The sequence below is a fragment of the Empidonax traillii genome, unplaced genomic scaffold (genome assembly GCF_003031625.1).
Source record: "Empidonax traillii isolate 1590-97213 ecotype Southwest subspecies unplaced genomic scaffold, ASM303162v1 scaffold185:size1678824, whole genome shotgun sequence".
Lineage (NCBI taxonomy): Eukaryota > Metazoa > Chordata > Aves > Passeriformes > Tyrannidae > Empidonax > Empidonax traillii.
Genome location: NW_020955378.1, coordinates 282790 through 301794, shown reverse-complemented (window position 1 = coordinate 301794; position 19005 = coordinate 282790). Strand labels below are relative to the sequence as shown.

General features: G+C 36.8%; 1 protein-coding gene across 1 annotated transcript in view; it reads right to left on the bottom strand.

Moving 5' to 3' along the window:
• The window catches only part of CACNA2D1 (calcium voltage-gated channel auxiliary subunit alpha2delta 1), a gene marked incomplete at its 5' end in the record, with an annotated part of 351550 nt that overhangs the window by 59027 nt on the left and 273518 nt on the right, over window positions 1–19005 (bottom strand). The window contains one exon of the mRNA XM_027886307.1: window positions 17743–17847. Within this exon, the coding sequence (XP_027742108.1) occupies window positions 17743–17847 (105 nt within the window). The remainder of the gene's footprint in view (window positions 1–17742; window positions 17848–19005) is intronic.

Here is a 19005-nt window from a genome sequence, read left to right as displayed (position 1 = left end):
ATGACTAAGAATACTTGGAGTAACTAGATCAGACACAATGGGTATGACCACCTCTCCCTTTGCCTGTCCTTTAAGCTTGATTTCAACCAACTAAGTGGATTTCTGAGTTGAAGCAAACTGTCAAGTAGTCTTTGATCCCAAGAAGTTGTTATCCACCACCACTGAGGCCTGGTTATTTCTTCTCTTTGCTTCTCTGCAGCCTCTTAGGTTCTGTGTAAACCACAGTTCCTGGGTCCTTTTGCCATGATGTTTCCTCTCTCCCATCCACACCAGAAAACTGACATTTTTTTCCCAACCCATTTCCTAGAGAAAGGGCAAATTGTCTATTTATTCTCTTAATAAAGAAACACAGCTTTTAAAGCACTAAAAACCAATGGAACAATCAGAAAAACAAATAGGAGCTGTCACACTTTCTGATTTTCAACAGGACTGATCTAAGCAAAGTACTTCTAGAAAACTTGTACCCTTAGAATTGAGAAGAACTGGAGATGGGAACCCACTCCGCCAGCTCATTCAGGTACAGTCTTCAAACTGCTCTGAAATATAAAAATCCTGATTTCTAACATAGGGAGTTGAAGTCCAGAGCTAATTCTCTGCATCTTCCTCACTGAAACTTTTACTCTCTGTATTAATTATTTACAGTATTGTATTGGGTCTGGCTAAGCTGGAGTTCATTTCCCCACAGCAGCCCTCACAGTGCTGTGCTTTGCATTGGTAGCTAGAAGGGTGTTGATAACACACCAATGTTTTGGCTACTGCTGAGCACAGCACAACACTGTAACATTCCTTCCTCAATCAAGGGCAAGAAGCTGGAAGGGGACCCAAGCAGGCCAGCTGACCCAGATTGATCAAAGGGATATTCCATACCATATGATGTCAGCTCAGATACAAAAGCTAAGGCAAGGAGCAGGAAGGGGGGCATTCGTTGTCTCCAATGGCTGCCTGCTTAGGAACCATTACATGTGCTGTGAAGCTCTGCTTCTCCGAGGTGGCTGCCCATCATTGCTCATGGGAAGTAGAGAATAAACTGTGTTATCTTTCACTTTGCTTTTGCTCACACAAGCTTTTGCTTTGCTGCTGCTTTAATTAAACTGCCTTATCCCAACCCACGAGTTGTTTTCCATCTTACTCTCTCCCCTGTCTGTCTGGGAAGGGGACTGACAGAGTGGCTGGCTGGGCACCTGGTGTCTAGCCAAGGTCAACCCACCAGAAGTAGAGGAATATGTTTATTAGCCAGCAAAACAAGAACAGAATTAATGTCAGGGCATTCAGACAGCGAGTGGCACAGGCTGCCCAGTAAAGCTGTAAAGTCTGCCTCCTCTGACATTTTAAAGACCAGACTAGATATGGCCCCGAGCAACCTGGCTTGATCTTAGACCTGACGTTAGACTAGAGAGCTCTGGAGGTTACTTGCAGTCTGACTTATCTTAGGAATCTATGAAGGACATCAAAGGAATAGATGCAAAAATCCAACTCTTAATCAGAGGAAATGGTAGACAGAAAAGAATGCCAAAAACAATAGAGGAAGAATTACTGTATTGAAGAAAATATAATAGTCTAATTATAGTATTAATTTGTTATTTTTGTTTCTCCCTAGCAGAAGATCTTAAGCACTGAGGTGAATAAAAAAAGATTCTGTTTACTGCAAATATTAAGGACAATGGCACTCAAGAGAGTTGAGAAGACAACAAAAATGAAGAGGTACCCATGAAAAGGCTGCTTTCCCTATAGATCTCAGTTGCATTTTATCCATTTTATTTCTTCATTTTGCTATTGGAATAAAATTAAGAAATATTAAATTAGTTGTTTCTTTTGCGTAGATCATATTAAAAGTATTACAGAAAAATTAACAGCTTGAGTGAAGTTAATTCAAAGGGGTAACGAAGCACAAAGTACTTGCTGTTTAGGCTACTGCATGAGATGCTGGAAAGCAATGCCATTGAAAGGGACCTGGAGGTCCTGGTTGATGGCAAGTTGAATATGAGTCAGCAGTGCCCTGGCAGCCAGGAGGGCAACTGTGTCCCTGGGGGGCATCAGGCAAAGCATCACCAGCTGGGCAAGGGAGGGGATTGTCCCACTCTGCTCTGCACTGGGGCGGCCTCACCTTGAATATTGTCTGCAGTTTGGGGCACCACGATATAAGAAAGATATTAAGCTACCAGAGAGTATCCAAAGGGGGCAATGAAGATGGTGAAGGGCCTTGAGGGGAAGCTGTATGAGGAGTGGCCAAGGTCACTTGGTCTGTTCAGTCTGGAGGAGACCAAGGGGAGACCTCATTGCAGTTACAACTTCCTTGTGAGGTGAAGAGGAGGGGTAGGCACTGATCTCTTCTCTGTGGGGACCAGTGTCAGGACCCGAGGCAATGGCCTGAAGCTGTGTCAGGGGAGGTTTAGGGTGGATATTAGAAAGAAGGTCTTTACTCAGACAGTGGCTGGGCACTGGAACAGGTTCCCAGGGAAGTGGTTACAGCACCAAGCCTGCCAGAGTTCAAGAAGTGTTTGGATGATACTCTCGGGCGTATGGTGTGTCTCTTGGGGATGGTTCTTTGCAGGGCTAAGGGTTGGACTTGATGATCCTTGTGGTTCCCTTCCAGCTTGGCATATTCTGTGATTCTGTGATATATGTGTAGGCGATCTGGAATGAATCACAGAATCATTGAATCATTGGGGTTGGAAGGGACCTTAAAGATCATCCTGTTCCAACTCCCCTGCCATGGGCCTACGAGAGTGTGAGAAATGGCCACCACTCTGCAAACAGCTCAGAGTGTATCAACATGCATATTTTTTGACAGATAAATTATTTGTCTTGAATTCTGTGCTACTGGAATGAGAGAGGTCCCATAACCATTTGTGTGCATCTCTTCGTTTCTCTGTTCAGGAGAAGATTAATTGACCTTTGGAGATACATTTGTCTCTTCTATCAGATATCAAGAGAGCAATACAATTAATTCACTCAGATAGATGTAGGCAAGATGAATCCTGTCATTTCATGTCTAATGTGTAAGAATATCAAGACTGCATCTTTCTCTACCACTAAATAAACAAACCGACTGAGTAAAATAACTGATCTCATCAAATCATGCAACTTCAGTTTTCACGATGACGGTATAATTTCAGAACATTTTACTCTGGTCTTCATAGTTACAGGTATAGATTCACAGATAATCTCTCTTACCATAGACCAAGAAAAAACTGTGAAAAAAAGGAATAAATAATTCAGCAATTCCAGCATGATCCATGAAATTATTTTCCCCACTAATGTGTTTATAGTTTATCAGATGTGAGGAAACTTTGTGTTTTATATTTAATAGGGACACTTGTGAAATAAAAGGACAATATAAGAAGCCTATTATTCTGAATAAAATTTTAAAACTGCTTTTCTGTATTCCATTACGCACTATTTCTTCTAAATCCCTCATAAGTATAGCCTGTAAACCACTTCCTCGTTTTGGTGTTTCTGCTGTAGGTCAGGGAAATGTTGTGTGGTTTTCAAGCTCCCACAGCTAAAACTGTGAATGCATTTTTTTCCTTACATCTTTACATCTGTGGTCAGAAATTTGAAGATGATTTTGGATTCTGCTGTGAGTTAACCGAGAACAAAGGACTGATTTGAATGGAGAATAGAACTTCAGAGGACGATCTAAAAATCCAGTATACTAATTAGGAAACCACCTAAGAGTAGGTCACTAGGGAACACCAAATACAGTTTCACCTAAATTATGGCCCATAATCTGTTATGCTGAACTGCTCAGTTCAGGACTTCCAGGGACTAAGGTTCCTGAACCATCTGTGTTATAGCTATAAATGTAAAGGAACTTCTTTTTTTTTTTTTTTTTTTTCCCTAGGAAGCACAGGGAGAAGAGAAACAAAAATTCTGAGTTTAACAGCAGGGGCAAGACTCACAACTATATACTGGAGAGCAGTTTTAGTATCCCTTAGGCTATCTTTACGTATTACATAAAATGGGACATAAACCATTTTCTTTCTCAGGCCATAAGGGCAAGTGGCACAGCATGGCCCACATTCCTGTGGCTACACTACAGGGCTATCCTCCCTCCCTGCCCACCCCCGTATCAGGTCGTCTCATTACAGAATTTTTTGGTAGCAAGTCCTGCCTCATGTTAACCCTGAACTGAACACAGACATTGTTAAAAGAGTAGACTGCCACAGATCAGGAACCATACTGCTGGGTCTGATAACAATTAAAAGTATGGATAACTGTGGGCATTTCTCCAGCCTGCACCCTGGCCTTCGATCACTTATTCGAATGGATACAGCTCTCTGGTTCAATCCCATGAGTTAAGCTGGTTTTCTTGTGACAGACTGAGCAAGGCTCATCCTTTTCAAAATTACTGGGACAGTGGTGGCTCTAGTCTTTTAAATGAGAGTTCAGTGCTTGAACAAAAGAGGGATGAGTTCATGGTTCTCAGTTTGAGCACATTCATAACTTCCACTGCTTTGAATGGCAGGCTAAGGAAAGATCAGAAGTTGGAGATTCAGGCTTTTGTGTGTAACTCTCAGGCTGCCAATGCATTTTGCCCTTAACACAATCGGGAAAAAAAAGAGATGACCTAAGCAGCAGGGTATGAAACCTCGTCAAGTGCTAAGGGTGTGAAGTTTGAAAGGTCTAGAACTCAGAATGCAGAATTCACAATTTTATGTCAAATGAGGAAATAAAAAGAATGGCATGATACACCAGCAGAAATGTATCAAGTCATATTTTTGACATTTATGGCTGCATTAGAATCTGTATCTTGCTGTGGGTACTCTCCAAAAATATGTGTAGACTTGGGGAAATTGGGAAGAAAAACCCACATTTAAAAAAAAAAAAAAAGAATTTAGTGCTCAAATATTTCAATGCAAAGACAATTGCAGGCTGGACATCTTTGAATTTCTAGGCATGAAGAAAGCATTAATTCATAAGATTTGACAATCCATTTGACATCACTCAAGTGTTTCCATAGCTGACCCTCTATACTATGATTCAGCAAGGCATTTAGCTATGCAAGTGTCCCCTTGACACCAATGGAAAAATGTTTTGATTGTGGCACATGTTTGAAGGGAAATAGAGCAGGTCCTTGGAAATACTATTTTAGACATTCATCCACAGTAAATTATTTCTCCCAGACTTTCCATGTGTATTTGCAATCTTCCCTATCACTAATATCTTCCATTCACTGTAATTCAATCTCAAACTTCAAGCTACAATGTTAGCTTATTAATTCATAGTCTAATTATAATCTGTGTAATTATAGCCTAATAACAAAAAGAAATAATGACACTCTAACAATTAGCTCACATTACAATCTAATGTTAATACTTCTTTCACCTTAAAATAAAAATTATGTTTGCTATGTATTGGAAGATTATTGGAGAATCTCACTTACTCTGAATATGATTCTGTACTGAAAATAGGGGCCTAAAACCATTAAATGGTCTCAGCATATTGTGAAAATAGGATGAAGAACTCTAATGTATGGTGTAGTTATATAAAACTATTCTAGGGGAGGACTTAACAATTGAGAATTATACCTGAACACATGCATACAATGAAATGTGCATGTTCACAGAAGTCTTTAAAGTGAATGCCATGAATCCATTAAATGTGTTTTGCAAATTGCAAGTGGTTTCAAAAATTGATAAAGGCTTTTTTTTTTTTTTTTTTTTTTTTTTCTTGCTTGTTTAGTTCCCTCACAAAGAAAACATATCTTCATGGAAATGGGGATATTTTCTACTGCAGACTAATGGTTGAAAGGCCACTACAGTTATATTGAAAAATTTCAGAATTAATACTCTAACAGAACTAAAAAAAAAAATAATTCAGTCACACTATTCTACAACTTCTTAGTGCCACCTTGTGGAACCACAGCACCTCATTCCTTACTCACTGAAGGTCTGTCCTTCAGTGCCCCTTCCTCTGCTGTCCTATGGCTACAAGTATGGATGTACAAATACCCTGGTGACAGCTACTAACCTACCATTGCTGAATTGATTATAATTAGATAGAATGGACCACTGATAATATGATCCCTTAGTTCTTTACCTAGTTTAAACATAATCTTTGATGGGCCAAAAGTATAGCAGGAGTACAACCACAACTTTGCATGCACGTAGTAACTTTGATGAGAAGACTTTGTCCTTTTGCTGCACTATCTCCTCAGATAAAGTGAAGTTTTTCATCTCAATATTCTCCAGGTGTAGGAATAAATCATCTCTGTTTTATTAGCTTTTTACAATGTTAGCCTCAAGAATGGTGATAAGAAAGAGAAAGGCTGTACTCTCAAAAACACCAGCAGGACTTCACACTTATGTACTTGAATTTAAGTTTGAGGGTCAATTTGTCTATGTTGAACTTAGCAAAAACTGGGCTTTGGTCCACTCTCCAACCTTAAGAGCAACTGTGTCAGCAGTGCCTACACACCTGCACAGAAGCCAAACCATTGCTCCTTCCCTATCCCCATTTCTTTCCTGCCCCAGGAACAGTCATAGCACCTTGTCTGGGAGTGCGCCAGCTGGCAGAGGCTGAAAACTTCAACCTCCTGAGTTAAGCCCTGTATAGGTTTTAACTCAGTTAAAAACTATAAATAATTGCAGATTTCGGGCTGTATTTTGAGCTTAAAGGTTGTGGACACACTGGTGCTTCTCCTGCGATTTCCACCAAAAGAGCTGACTGCTCCATCCCACCTTGGAAATCACTCAGGCTATTTTCTACCCACTCATTCTGTCTCCCAGTCTTCAGATGAAGAACATATGTTGTCCTCTTTTAAAAATTCAGCTGTTGAATATTTCACTTTGATTGCCCATGTTCTATTTACTCAGTTGATCTGTTTGCTTCTTTGGTGATGGTAATAACAAATTTTTTCTGTTGGAATGAAAAACAATTACATTCCTCCTTTCTCTAAGCTGCTTCTCCCTGATACTAAGCATTTAGCATTCCCTGAAGAGAATATTTTTTTCCTGAGAATTTCTTGAAAATTTGGTGGTCCATATCAACAACAGACAAAGGAGTCGACAAAGTAATTCCCAGTGTACTTTGGATTAAAAGCATTTTAGGCATTTCTTTGATAGTCAAAACAACATTTGGAAGCAGCTGAGCAGCTGGAAAGGACTGGATTAATTAGATATTTACAGTTCATATTGTGACACTAAGCCTCCTTCTTTTCTTTCTTTTTTTCCTTGGCCTTGTAAATCCCAGGGAGGAAATATTACAAATACCAGCTACAGATTTAAAGGAATATTTAAATGTGCCATTGAATATTTCAAACATGAATTTTAATCAGGTACTCTCCCTTTTTTTTTTTTCCCCCTTGCAAACAGTCTTGTATAGTTACTCCCTCAATTTTTTGTCCGATTTACTTCAGTCCTTGCACAGCATGGAAAAGGGACTGAAACTTAACAGATGCAAACACCAAATTTATTAGAAAAGGGAAAAGGACAGGGCGCAAAAGGAAGGACCATCAGAAACCAGAAGAACTCATTTACAGGAAATTTTCCTCTCTGGAATTATCAGTTAACCAAATTTCACGTCTGATTCTATAATGGGATGATCTTCACAGGAACATAACAATTCTAAACAAAAAGATTTAGGGAGCTTTAAAAAGGGCATGCCACATAAACAGGTGAAGGGACTGTCTATGTTCTCATGCTGTTTTTTGGAGACTGACCTGGTAACAGAAAGGTATATTCAGACTACTTTAGAAGAGGGAGATTTAAGTATGGAAATGCTGCAAGTTTGGTTCCTTTTCCTTATTTTAGGGAGAAAAAGCTAATAGCTACTGCACACTTATGGAAACTCAGCACTGCCATACAGGACTGTGCTGAGGGCAACCTGACCTTGCCTTTGCTTGCAGGTAAAATGTGCCATTGCTGACACAAGCAGGCAGTGACGACGCCTGCTGTCAGCGATTGGCAAGTGCCCAAGCATGGCTGAGAGACCCAGGCTCATGTACAACCATGGAGCAGAGAATGTCCTTCACAGTTAGTGATTAATCCAACCAGTGTGTGTGTTCACTCACTGTACTTCCTGACAAACTGCACCTGAAGTCTCAGGACTGTCTATGAGAAGCACTGACAGACTGCTGCCACCTATCCTGAGGACATCAAAGTAGTCATGGCACGGTCACTCCTATACTGAATGATATGCATTCTTATTCCTTTTCTAATCAGCTAAATAAATTAAATTTTTAGAAAAAAAAAACAAACAAGTGAACTCCCAGGAAAAAAGTCCTTGAGGTGTGTGTATAGCCTTCATGTGCTGAACGGTTTGTACCAAAGTTCTTAGTCAATTTAGGTCTAAATTCTGTATTCACAATGGCTGAAAGAGAAGAGCAAAGAAAATGCACTCCAGTTAAACCATACTTTAGGTTAGGAAGTTTTCAGTCTACATTGTGATAAAAATAAATGATTCAGAATACAGTATAGTCAGACTGCACTATACAATTCAAAGTGGTGGTTTCAAAATATCATTTGTAAATAAAACAAATTCTATCCTGCTTAAAAAAAAAAAACATTTAAATAAAGTCAGAATAATTTAAAAAACCAAAAACAAACAAACAAACAAACAAACAAACCACATTTGCAGCTTTCCAGGTTCTGGCATTCCAGGTTCTTTGGCCATTATTGATTTAGGATAAGATTATGAAGCCCAAAATTCCCATCTAAACCTCAGAAAACACTGAATACATTATCTTGAATTTGATACAAGGCCAACATGAATACGAGTTCAGCTGGAATCACTGGTTTCAAATAGAATTTGAATATAGAAACAGAGGAATGGAGACAGATAATAGGATAAGAATTCAAAGACTGCATATGGGGACTGATTCTCTTGTTGTTGGTGGTTTTTTTCCTCCATTTTTTGAGAATAAAACCTATGAAAATGTTTGTGAAAACCTCAATAGAAAATAATTAGAAGCTCATACTTCAATGTCATTTTCCCTAACCATGCAATTACAAGATTGCAAAGTCAGTTTCTTCTATTAAAGAGAACCTATTCTTATAGCACATGCAATTCTGCATATTAAATTCTTTCCTGTATACTGCAAAAGATAAAGAATGTGACTGCAGATATGACAGAGAAGGTTTTAGGCTTTTCATTGAGACTAATCAGGATTTTGATTCCAAGTGACTTTCTAAGTAGAGAATGGGGTATTTTCTGTTTGTTTCTCATCAGCATGCTCATCCCTGCTTGAAAGATGATGTTTTTTCTTGCCCTTTTTCAAAACCTAAATACTTTTTAGCAAAATGCTTTAGAAATACTAAGTTAAATTTATAGGTCTTACTCTTGATAAGATCTCAGAGTTCCTCCATCTCATGTGCTGATGTTCTCTCCTAAAAAGCAACCCTTCCTTGCAATGTCTGCAGCAATCTTTAATACTTTACACTGAAGATGCACAGGGTTTCTACTTGGTGAAATTTATAGTCCACCGTCACTTGCACTCTCACTGCCCATTTTATACCTCTTTCCTATGTTATGCTTCTTGCATTTATAAACACATATTTATTGCTATTTGAATGGACTGTAACTTTGTTTCCTGAAATTTTTATTTCCTTCTTAACCTGTCATCTGTTTGGGCTGCTGCATGAATATATCTTGTGCCACCATCTGTTTGTTTCAGCTGTTCCCTCATTCTCTTGCCCACTAAAGAGTCTCCTATTCTCACTTCTCCCTTTGAGCCCTACTATAAAGTCTCTTACATATTTCTTTCTGCTTTTTCCACCTGTGCATTGGCAAATCTTTTCATTCAAAGATGTTCCATCCCATCCGAAACAAGTCCATCTACTAAAGGATTAATGTTCAGCTAATGCTCAATACCCGCCTACCAGCTGGCCCAAGCAGCACTTAGAAGCTAAGATTTCTATAAAGTTTAGAGTCACTTGATAAGAGTTAACTCTTTTAAAAAATATATTCACTTGTGCTAACTTAGTTATACTGCTTATTCTATTAAGTGGACAAATTATCCAGTTTCTTCCCAGAGAGTTGCATTTTTAAAGCAATGTGGTAAAGTTAAACAATGGAAAACTCTAGACTCAGTGAACGCACAAATGTGAGAGTCCTGGCCATATAATGGGTAATTTTATATAAAAGCACTTCTTAGTCTTCATAATAATTTATTTTTTTTGCATCCCATTTGGCTTTTCTATCTGCAGAAACCAATTCTTAACTTTTAAATTTTCTCCACTATTATATTTTTAAATGAATGGGAAATGCGAGTCTCTCTTATATGGCACTCACAGCAAAACAACTTAAATCTTCTCTGTCTATATGTGCAGTTAGTTCTTACTTACTTATGGCATTTCTGTTAATAAACACTGGAAGTGTACCAAAATCATTTGTATCTTCAAATACAGAAGGTTATGCAGATAAACCTTATAATCTGAGACACAATTATTGAATATCTTGTAACAGGTTAGGAAAACTTCTTATTCCAGAAGATGTCAAGAACAGTTTATTCATTTATGAATTTTATGGCAGAATTCAAAAAAAAAACTAGAAGAAAGAAGATATTTTCAATGAAAGATCAAGCAGGGATTTTTATTACAAGGAAAGGAAGGTTTGACAGCAGTTAAACAAGGATAAGAGGCAGACTTCAACACACTCAGAGAATGAGCTAGCTGAGTGAGCAGTGTGGGAAGATAATCTAAAGAATAAAGGATTATAAGAAAAATGGCAATTCATGAAGAAGAAAAGATTAAACATACAAGAAGAAACTGCCTGATGCAATGTAGGATTAAAAATACTTAGAAAATCAAGCACAGATACTGAAATTGAAGACAACCTGTAAGAAAATCAGCAGTTAGGGAGAAAAGATTCACAGCAAAGCAAAACCCAAATATGGTTCAATAATATAATACAGACCCATAAGGTAATAATGTTTGATGTCATATTTACCTAAGTGTTGCATAAAAAACTAGTCACAGAAAATACTCTTGATACCACTAGGTTTCCTAACTGTTCAAGAGCATGTTTTAAGAACAGCAGAGATAACATGCTATTACACAGAATAGGGGTGTAAAGAATAAAGAATGAAAGAATTTAAGGTATACATTTGGTTAATTTGAAAGAAATTAGTTTGTTTAGTTGAAGGAAAAGTTGGATGAAGGTGTCAACATAGAAATCGTTTTCTAAAGTGTAAGAGGAAATTATGATGAGAATTAATAGTTCTCTGTAAAGAACGTCTAATGAAAATGAAAAAAAAATAACCAAACCAAAACACAAAAACCTCTAAGCCTACTTTGTTTTAGGGAAATCTAGGGAAAGCTTTCTAAACAGGGAGTTGAAAGAGAAAAATGTATATACCTCAGAAGGCCATGGAGCAGGATACTTTAAAGAAGAGGTTATATAAACATCATTAAGCATGGCCTAGGTATTAAATGCTACCAGTCCTCCAACTCTTGAATTACAGAAGAATATAATCAATTCACACTGGATTCTACTGCAATCCTAAATTCACAGACATGAATGCACAGTTAATATACGGGGAGGATAAGACAGGATGAACCTTCTGATGTCTAGCTTCAACCAGCTTTGCTATACGTAGCATTTTGTTTGTGTAAATAAGCAAAGTGCAGTCTGACTCTCTTGCTTTCATCCCAAAACAAACATAATGTGCTTTCTGCATTAATTGATATCCTATCCTTGTTGCCTTGATTAATCACTTTATGCCATCTGCAGCATCAACCTCAGTGTGATACACTGAATGAATCAATATTACTGTAGTGGTTTGGAATTGAAGATCAACAAAAATAGAAGTATCAAGTAGCCTCCTCCATGCCAAATTTGAGGGAAACAAGCTGCCAGTTAGGTTTTATGTAACAGATACACATGACTTTAATAAGACCGATAAGCTTACTTTTCAACAAAGCTATATTAAAACTTTCATTAGTCTTATGCAGTTCTCAACACCACCACCTGGATTTTTATCTTGCACAGGAGATAAAAATGCCACGTGGCAACCCAGACAGATTTATGCTCATAAATGAAAACCGCAGCCAAAAGAGAAACTCACATCAACACAGAGATGTGTGTGAGGACACATGCATAGGAAGGTTCTTCTCTATGCAGATGTTCTTCCCAAAATAAACCCCCCTCTGCCCCACTGCGTTTTCTGCTGTACCTCTTTTCTGCTGCAGGAACCTCACCTGCTTATAGAACAGCACAGGGGCTGTGATGGCTGAATGGAAAAGTGAAAAAAGTAGAAGAAATATAATGGATATTAACTCCTTATTGAAGGCTTCAAGAAAGGCTTGGGAATATTACATAGTCTAAAGGTAAAGGAGTCAGTGAAAGAGTGTGGGAAATACTGGCAGACTGCTGTAATCCAAGAGCATTGCCAGGGCATGGACACGTGATAGCAGCAAGTTAGTTTGGAAGATAACTATTGAAAGGACAGTATATAGATATTTTTGAAAAAAGATTATCTTTAAAATTGCTGTACTCTGATTCTTCATGCTGGAATAGGACTTTGTACACCATCAGATAACTGTGGTTCAAGATGTAAGTTTAAGAGGAAAAATAGAGTAATTATATTATATCCAAAAAATCAGAAAAAAAATCATGGATTTATAGGCTTAGGACCTTAAATAGTTTAGTATCATGCAGCTTGACTATTACTAAAGCATATTTGGGTAATGAGTGTCAGAAGAGGAAGACTGCTGATATGGAATATTTAAATTCATTAATGTAGTGGCATTAATCTGTCAGGAACTCAGAAACTGGGAGAGTGGATATGTTGTAAGCCCTTCATTAATACATGAAGCTAAGAAAGAGGTAAAAAAAAATAATTTGCCTCAAGAATAGGACATTTCTTCAGTGAACATTCTAATAACAGTTTTCACTTTTAAAGAAAAAGTAAGGGATTATGGAATTTTTAAATACTGACCCAAGCCTTACCCAGAATGTTTTAGGTTTACCATTTGTGCATGTCACAGTACATATAATAAATTAAAATTAATTGCTGGAAGATGACACACTCTTAAGATAAAATTGAAAGGGAAGGAGCCAGGAAACCAGTTTAACTGGCTAGCTGAAGATTTCTTCTACACTGGATTTCCTTTACCATCACTCCAAGAAAATTTAGAGCATAGGGGGAATGATAGGAGGAATGAGATATATGTTAGCGTCTGGTTGTCTGAAGACAACAGAAGGCTAATGCAGAGAAGGCCAGAGAACAATGTACAATCCAGAAAGCATAAAAAATGGCTTAAATTTTATCTATCAAACTATGCCACATGCCATTCAGATATAAAGTAGAATTTTGCTCAGTTCAACTCTTAGTTTAATTACTTTATGGAACATCCTGTGTCACAAGTCTATCACACACTCAGGAATGAAAAACCTGTTGGGATGCACTTTGACAGCTGTTTAGCTCTATTCAAAGCCAACATTAGTGTTATGAAAAATGCTGTTTCTATTTTCAGCTCTATAAGTAACCACGGGAAAGTTACATTGATTGTCTGACATCTGATGAGAATCCCACGGCTACATAAAGTGGAAATGTCATGGGCTTCTTCAATGGTCATTTGTAGTCAGGACCAACACTTTTAGCCTTGTCCAGAATGATTCATACACCATTGCCTAGGTTAACATAGTTTCCATTTTAGTTTTATTGACTTGCAGTTGTGCAGTAATGGGTTCAAACCAATGAAGAAAATGGTTCCCTCCTTTGGTAATGACAGAAGGAGGCCTTTTTGTTTTAAATGAAGGTTTTGCAAGTACTTTCTCATAAATATTTTATTTTATCATTCTTCTGACATGCTGAATATGTCCCATTTGGAATAAGTCACTGGCAGCCACAAGCTTCCCAGTGGAGTTCCAGTAAGCTGGAGTGTGCTCCCACAGGACTTCTATCACTGTAACAATTCTGTGCCCACCACAAAAAGATATTCTTAATGTAACTGAGCTGTTGGAAAACTTCTCTTCACACCATTTCTACTCAAATGTTACCATCAGAAAAATCTCCACAAAATAAGGTTGTATTGTACTAATCATGGCAGATAATTCCATAGGAATGAGAAATGAGACACAACTTATGGTTCTGCTTCTGCCGGAGGGGTCAGACCAATCCTACCTGTGTGGGTCAGATCATTCCATCTCATCTACACAAACCTCTGCCATTCTACAAAATTTCAAACAGCCAAAAGTGCATTAGATATGTTTAAGGTCTTTTCCTCCTCACAAAAGTCGAGCAATCCTTCGAAACACAGATTTCAGTGTGCACAATTTGCCCCAAAGATCTGTGGTTTTCTATTTTCAACTTGAATTCAAAATTCTCAGGATAAACGCCTACTGGGTATACATTTCAATTAAATTTATATTGCTATCTTCAGTGAAGCCATCCGTAGGAGGAGTGCAAATAAAATGAAATTTAGCACCCTCATTCCTGAAATTTTAGCGCATGTGTGGTATTTTGCACATTTAATGCGAGCACCCCAAATGTCACCAAAAAGGTAAACATGCCAGTTTGGAAATATCAGGCACAGCACGTAGCTGCAATATGTGACAATAAAATCTGGCTTTATAATGGGAAAAAGGCACTCAAAGGTGAAACACAGCTGTGATTTTCCACTTCAGACAGATAAACCCTCGAAATGTTCCTCCCCAAAACTGTTACTCAAATTTTATAATAACCCTCATATTCATACTGTGAATTATTTGTAAAGACAGAAAATTATTTTAAATATATCAGTATGATATTTCAAACACATTAAACCCTATAATTTAAAAGAACAATTTTCCAGCCTCTAGATTCTAGGCTGCTCCTTTTAGTAGTTTCCAATCGTTTCTTGCATTCCCTTCACTTAACTTGAAGGTTGCACTAAGGGCACCGCAAAAAAGTGTACTGAGTCATGTCATTTGATGGGCCAAAACTTACTGAAGCTTCTTTCATGCCAGGGAATTACAACGTAACGGATATGAAGAAGAAAATACAGAGCTAAAGCAATTTTACATCAGGCAGATGAAAAAATTAATTAATAGATTTGAATAAAAGGTCTTCTGTTTGCACAAAGAAAAAAAAGAAAGTAAGTTTACAACACAGTGTGCCTAAGATAGGACATGACTAATTGCGACATAAGACAATAAGGATTCATCTTTATATACTGTATGCAGAGCGCAAAGACAGATGTTCAAATAAATGCAGAGGAGGCAAGAAAATACATCAGCTGATATTTATGCTATAAATTGCTTCTACTGTAAAGAACAGAAAACTTTTTAACACCTTATAGTAATAGTCCCTCTAGAAATGATAAATATAAAATTAGTCTTAAATTCATTGGGCTGTTTATGAAATAAATTAAAGGACAACAGAACCAAGATCCACATATCTTTAGTATCTCATAATTTAATGTAAGAAACCAGCCTACTGTGCAATCTAGTAAGACCATATTTGTGAGTATGACTTTGCAAAATTAAAAGCGTATGCGTATTTTTAATGTTGGAATGCCTCTATCAATTCTCTTATTCTCTACTGGAAATGAATTAACACTAAATTACACAGAGAAGGAACAACAGAAGAGATTACATCATCATTCTGGAATCAAACGTAGTCTTACTAAAGACAGCATTATCACAAGCATGTTTTGTATTAGCCTTATTTTTAAAAATATTAGAATAGTATGAAAGATATCAGAGGATTTCATTGCAATTCCTAAAAATTAATTTACTGGTCCAATCTCATTAGAAGGTTTTCAACCATAAACTTCCCTTCAACGCTACAAGGATTGTTACTGATTGAAAGTGATAAGGGCAGTGTAAATGATTCTTCAAATTACAACTGCATAAACTTTTTAGTATTGTAATTCCGTCACCTTGGAGAAAAACAGTAAGGAGTGGTATCTAGCAACCCAGTACCTCATTAGACAAGTGTTTATTAAGATTTGAACTTGTAGATATATAGAGCTTAAAGAAGTGTAGAAAATTTGCTTTTCAATGCATTGGCAGTGCATTCAATTATATGTGACAATATACTGGCATACAGTGACCTTTATCATCATCGTGACACATTTGCTGTATACAATAAAACCCCAAACCCCTCCTTCACTAGAGGGAACAGGGAAGTGAGTGTGCATTGTATTATATATAATAGTATATATAAAACCACTCTAACCCTCAGCAGTGCAACTTTACAGTCTTAAATGATGCAGTAAAATAACCATTTAAAATTACTAAATCCTACATTTCATTTATTATACTTCACAGAATAATCAGCCATCGGGCATGATGTGATTAGGACCACAAATCTTGGCACTGCAAATCCATTTTGTTGTTTGGACCGAATATTTTGCTACACTTTACTCCTAACAGAGCAAAATGAATGAAAAAAATAATAAGAAATTAATCATACATCTTCCCCTTATGCATGTATTTTCTATAGCTGATGGCTGCTGTTGCAACACAGTAAAAGCTCCCATGTCCAAATTTGAAGAGGAATCTCTGCATGTGTTTTCAAAATACAGCCATATGTGCCACACAAGTGACTATAATTTCAATTCTCTCTTCAAGTTGTCATTATAAAAAGTATTTTCAACTCAAACACAAAGGTTAACTAAACCTCACCGTATCATTCTATGTGAAACACTAATATAAATCAGACACAAAATGATTATTCAAGGTCACTGAGAGAATGGCTGGTCAAGATACAAATTCTGTATTGCACTTTTTGTTCTAATTTTGAAAGGACGAATTCAAATATATGAGGATTTCCAACTGAATACTTCCACTGCTTTATGCATACACATTGCTGACAATTGTTAAAGGGCCTTGTGAATCACGTTCTAACTTTTAGTCGGTTTTCTGAAAACAGAAATAAAAACAACCCACAAAAAACCATGAAGGCACATCCCTAAGCACTAGGAAATGTAAATTCTCAGTTACAGTGTGAATCCAGCTCATATTTCACTTCTATTTAGAATGTAATTAGTCTTATAATTAATAATGATTTGCTCTGAAATGTAGTAGGAGAAGACTTTAAAAGATGTTTTATTTCACACACACACACACACACACATACACACACATATTTTTAAATCTGTAAGTATGCAAAAGCCAGACAAGAAGTTTGATTAGATTCAAAACCTAAACCCAAATCCATCACAGCTAATAATCCAATTTAATCTTATCAACACTATCCATCCAGGGATTCTCGTGTCAAACCCATAATTCTGGTTGAACCGCAGATCAAATTTCATCAGTAGAGAGCCATCCCACTTCTCACTAAGACATTCAGAGGTATAATTGACCTCATTGGGAAAAACATGGGTTGTTCCAGACCAAATTTATTCAGACTTAGTTTCTAACCTTGAGATTTCATTTTACCTTTTCCTGATGAACAACAAAAGCACATAGAAAATATTCACAGCAAGGAGACACACATATATCAATCGTATCAATCATATCATATATCATATCATATATCATTTACTACCTTTGTTTCTACTGGATAATTCAGGGATTACACTAACGCAAGAAAAGTGCCAATAGAAACTTGAGTTCTTTATGGCTCACAGTATACTTCTGTATCACTTAAGATCAATAAATCACAAATTGTAAAATATGAAGTATATTTTGTGATTTCACAAATAAATGTTATAGATTGAGAAAGCTTTAAGTCCCTAGGGATCAAAACTAATATTTTTTTTTAAAAGTACTTAATACATAACACCAAATATGCTTTCACTTCTGTATTTAATGTTCCTCTTTCTTCTATTGTATTTTACACAGTAAAATATTTCAAATATCACTTACTTTTTTGTCTTCATTATATTTATGAAAAATTTCTTGTGCTCTTTCTTCACCACCGTCCGTAAACAACATAATAATCTTATTGCAGTTAGCTCTGGAGACACTGTGCTACAGGAGATACAAACAGAAGTGTTTTTAGATTTCAGGCTATAAGGAATAACAACTGTTATATCTGATGGTTTTTATATCTGCATCCTTACTACTTTAACATAGTAATGGCAAAACTCAAAAAATATTTTAGAATTGTTTCAATACCCCCTGTTGAATGAGAAATAAAAAAAAAAACGAAACAAAAAAAACCCAAAACAAACAAACAAACAAACAAACAACAACCAACCAAAACAACAAAACCCTTTTTCTGTTCCATGAGACTTAAATATGACCCATTTCAATCAGGCCTAACACAGTGGAATAGGGACCTGGTGATTCCTCTCACCTCCACAAACACCAGGAGAACTCCTACACATTTTCTACTTTTGTCACATTTCCTTAAAATGAGTTTCATCTTTCAACTCTTTAATTCTTTCCTGGTTTTCTAAATTATTATTTTTAATACTTTGAAATAAATAGCTAATCTTTAGAAAAGTATCTTAGAATCAGGTTTACATAATAGCCAAGATGTGGCTTCCTAGATTATTAAAAACGCTCCATCACCTACTTTTCTAATTAGATTTCATCTCAGAGCTGAAGAGCAGAGCAAGTTCCATTATTTCTGGGGAGCAAGCCTGAAATAGAGAGAATTAAGAAGAAGCCCCCCTGACTCCTAATGCATCAAAGTAACTAGTAAAGTCCCTGAGAAAAATGCAGTGTGCTTTGCAAAAGAATAAAAACATTGTTCCACAGGCAGAACAACAGAGGTGAGTATGAATTTTGGCTACTTATGAAAGAACCAAAGGTTCCTTCTTCAGTATTCATCTTCTGTCTTTATTCTGTAAAGGTAAGAATCCAGTCTAAGCAAATTGCTCATGACTCCTGCAGCCAGTGTTCCTTGCCCTTTGTATTGGATTCAAATGGTCCCAATAAATTCAATTTCTCCTTCCACAAGCTTGAAATTTGCTATATGAATTTTCTCTAGAGTCAGGAAAATAAATAGGAGAGTTGTCCTTACAAAAGCACTCAGATCTCCCCTCGCTTTTCTCTTTATGGTGACTAACTGTCACCAGACTGGTCAGACTGAAACACCAGAACCAGCCCAGTATCACTCAGTAAGTCTCAATAATACATTCTAGAATGCTCCAAGAAAACTAAAGCACAACAACATAATTA